Raw genomic sequence first — 4,309 nt, forward strand, 5'->3', positions numbered from 1 at the left:
AAAAAAAAAAAAAAAAAAAAACAAAATCTACCTTAGAAATAAATGCGTGACTTACATATAATTCATTTGCTTTTCAGGTTTGTTTTGGAACAGTACAATGCACTCTCCTGGCTAACCTGTGACCCTGCAATCCAGGACAGACGCTCATGTCTCCCAATTCATTTTGTGGTGCTGAATCAGTTATATAACTTTATCATGAATATGCTGTGATCTTCACTTGACAGAACTGTGCAAGAACAGGACACGAAAAAAGGATATTTCACTGCAGGATTAAGTTGCAGTTATCTTCTCAGTGAAAGTCATTTCTGATGGGGTCTAATTCTTATTACTTCAACAAATATTGTTTTGACTTGTGGGGAGGGGCTATATAACCCTGCTATTTTTCATGGACTATACTGAACTCTTTAGGATGACGACTGATCACACAAAACGTATTATAACATTTTCGTAGCAAAAATTAACCTTTTTTTTCCCAGTCACAGTATTTGTGAAAAGTAATGAGCCATAGTACCCAGTCATGTTAAATGAATATTAAAAGCATGGAGAGGAAACATGAGGAACAATGAATTTCAACATATGGCTTCAGAACATCAAGATGTTCTTGTATTGGATTATAGTATCTAGTATTCAAAAATGCCTGCATCTCTTATTTATTGTAAGTTTTTAAATGTATAAATTGTCTTATATTTCTTAACCTCTTTTATAAAAATTTTCCTAGAAGGTTAATACTGCCTTCTTGCTTTAAAGCAATTGGTCTAAAATATATGTAATCGTCTTAATTAAAAAGTTGCAGTAGGGTTGCTTTTAGAGTATTATTTTTTTGTAAGGGGGTGGGCGGGACAGTAAATTTGTATTGTCTTGATGTACAGTTTAATTGGGATAGAGGGGAATATGTCCATACCATTGTGTGTGGAGGATTTACAGCTAAGCTGTAGTTGCAAAGTACATGTACAGTAATGAAGTTCACTGTGTTTATAAATTGAAAAGGTACCAGGTATTACAGCATTTTATATATCACACCTTTACAGAATAACATGATGGCAATATACAAGTGATATTGTTAGGTGGTTTAACTTAGAATAAAATGAGAATTCTTCAGTTATATTTTGTACTATGGTTTAGGGCTATGACTAATATTTCAGGCCATTTCCAGTGGAAGAAAATTAGTTTTACAAAAAAGACATTTGCTACTGAATGCTTAAACTAATTTTGGTGTTCGTTGTTACATGCTTAAATTTTTTTTCAGTTTTAGCAGTGGCACATTTAGGCATGGGAATATTATTAATTATGAAGTTTATCTTCAGGATCTGCTATAAGGTTGAAATTTAGCCTAGCTCTAGGCATTTTACAAATTATTTTAGGAACAATCACTCTTGATTGTTTGACTTTTTTTTAAATTAAAGATTGGGAATGTGTGTGAGAGTATGCATATGTATGGGTGTGTGTGTGCAATCAAACTGTGGTGTAAATAGATTCTCAGTGAATTCTGGTATTCAGACTCTATTCCACTAGTGAAAGAACCACCTTTTAAACTTAACCTGTTTCCCTTTGCCTTTTTTATTTATTTAATTTTCTTGGTTTGGACATGGCAGTCCCAAACATCAGAGTCTGTACTTTCCTATTACACAGCTCAGATTAAGGTAGGGCATATGCCAAGGAGGTTCTCACCTCCCTAAAGAAGGGACTTGAATTTTAGGGACTTTAATTCACCCCTTCCTTCAATACAACTTTTCCCCTTCTTGTTTGCACATGCCAAGATAACTGCTTCTACGCAGTCTTTACCCCCTTGAAAAATCCTTTCTACAGTGCTGCTCACAAGAGAGCCCAAGTTAGCTTCCTGCTTGCATTGCTGACTTGAATTCACAGTCGCCAAGTCTACCTATATTTCTTGGAAGCAGTCTAACAAAATTTCTATTTGTGTGTTCACTAATTATCTACAAGGACAAAGTCAGTTGTATTTACAAAACTACTTTGGTTTTTGTTTTGTTTTTTTACTGAAACTTGTTTTGTAAATACTATATGCTTAGATTAAATATCACTTTCTTAAGAATTTAACTTCTTCAAATTGTGTATATAAAAACATTAGCAAGCCTTGTTTTTTCTATCCAGAAAATACAATTGGTGACAAAAGTTTTCAATCATTTCTTGAAATTGTAATGCAATCCCAATGGTCAGCATATTTTGATATTAAATTTAAAGATCACATCTCTGCATTTTTTAAAAATTATACTAACACACCACAGATTATGATGGTATGTTTTGTCCTGTACTCTCTTCAGAAAAAAAAAAAAAATTGTCTGAGATTTGAGGGAAAAGATGCTCATTTGGAATTTCTATAAAAAGAGTATCCTTTTTTATATGCTTAGCTCAATAGTGACTTTAAATAATAAAAATTATATTCTCATGGTAACCATACCTCTGTTTGAAAATAGATTTTAAAAAAGTCATTCCCTGACAGTTTCTTTCATGTGGAGCCATAAAGAGGAAATCCAGTATATAATTCCTCTTTATCTGGGAATCAGGGAATAGTTCCCAAATACACAGGAATTTTTTCCTCCCCTTCATAATATCAGTTCACACTCAAATAGAAAGTTATTAAATAGCCATTAGAAAAGGTCACTAAACTTATTTCAGAAAATAAATTAAGACTTTTGTGCAGGATGATGGATCTGACTAATATACTGTCACAGACAAGTATAGGTAGTGTTGTTTTATTTAAATAGGCAAGCAAAATATAATACTTTATAAGCAGTGGATTACCAACACCTTGACTTCTTTGTTACAGTGCTAATGTCTGTTTTTTGTGCAGTTACCCATTACAAAACAGGGTGGAAGTTCATTATTTTGGCATTTTAGAAGATTAATTATATAATGTCTGCTTCCAGCCAGTGAGAAACATCTAGCCATACCTTTCTTATGCAAGCCATTCAGTTATCAGGACTGTGAATTAACACTGTATGAATAAATTTCTGTACACCTTATTGTTTGGCCAGAAGGCCACCAAGTGTACTTATATGTAATCCTTAAATTTTAAAGTAGGTGTAATTTTTAAATATTTCTAAACTTTTCTTAAACCACTAAAATTAAGCTCTTACTACTTAGTCCACTATCCTCAGCTGTATTCGTACTCAATTGTCAGTATGGCACAGATTACTGTATTAAAATATTCTCCTTTGGTCTTCGTATTTACCTTCTGAGGTAATTTTTTAACTTAATGTGTTACTACAAAGATTTGCAGATCTTTAATCAAGCACTATGTTAATACTGTAATATCAAAATACTATGTCGCATTATTTAAAATGTTCAAATTGAATAGATTAAAAGGAAGTTTTTAAATGCTGTTGCATCATATAATTTGCTACTCATCCACTATGGCATTGCATATCAATCTATTAATACATTTAATGTCGTGTGAGTGATATTTTGATCTGGGTTTCCTCTTAAGACTTTAGTTTGTTTAAATTAAGGAAAAATGTTTTTAACATACATTTTTATTTTGTCCCACCTCCTAAAAAATCAGCTGGAAATCTTAACCCCTTGGTTTTTCTTGGTATTTTAATGGGCCCAGAACTGTGGTTTAAATTTTTATATATGTGTTTTCTTTTTTGTCGAGTATAAATTTAAAAACTGGATCTGGGACCTACAATACTCCTCAGGTTGATGTATTCATGAAGTTTTAAAACAGCTTTAGTTTTCAAAGTAAACTGGATTTGTGAACCTTAAAGTTACTGAATTTAAGCTACAAATTGTGACATCATTACTGGACATGTCAGCATCAACCTTCTCAAAATCGCTTGGTCACTTTACGAAGGGGCGTCTTAAAGTTGTTGTTTAGCCGTGACATTTAATATGGTCCAATTGCTTTTCTTTTTAACGTGACAAAAAAGAATAAGGAACAAACACTATTGCTGCCGAATGCCATAACACTGAGTTGTACAAATTGTGATTGAGGAAATGAAAAGGTTTATACTTTTTAAAAAAACAAACAAAAAAAAAAACAAAAAACATAACTTCAAATGGAATAAATTATTCATGAAGCCTTCATTGTGGTGTCTCATTCTGTTGAAAGTTAGAAATTAATGGTCTTTTTAATTTCTCTGAAGTATTTTATTTTCAAAAAGAATTTTCATCGTATCAATGTGCATCATATACAATACAAGATAATTCTATATTTATATACATACCAATTCCTTGTAGACAGTTCAGTTTGTTATTTTCTAGTCCAAGCAAGCTACCTTTAAATATTTAAAGCTACAGGCCAGGTACAGTGGCTCACGCTTCTAATTCTAGCACTTTGGGAGGCCAAGGC

General features: G+C 32.3%; 1 protein-coding gene across 1 annotated transcript in view; it reads left to right on the plus strand.

Moving 5' to 3' along the window:
- Positions 1-4,044, plus strand: part of MED13 (mediator complex subunit 13) — a 118,393-nt gene extending 114,349 nt beyond the window's left edge. The window contains exon 29 of the mRNA XM_023516600.1: positions 47-4,044. Within this exon, the coding sequence (XP_023372368.1) occupies positions 47-210 (164 nt within the window). The 3' untranslated portion in view covers positions 211-4,044. The remainder of the gene's footprint in view (positions 1-46) is intronic.
- The last annotated feature ends 265 nt before the right edge of the window (positions 4,045-4,309 follow it).

The sequence above is a fragment of the Otolemur garnettii genome, unplaced genomic scaffold (genome assembly GCF_000181295.1).
Source record: "Otolemur garnettii isolate 467f Iridium unplaced genomic scaffold, OtoGar3 scaffold00094, whole genome shotgun sequence".
Taxonomy (NCBI): domain Eukaryota; kingdom Metazoa; phylum Chordata; class Mammalia; order Primates; family Galagidae; genus Otolemur; species Otolemur garnettii.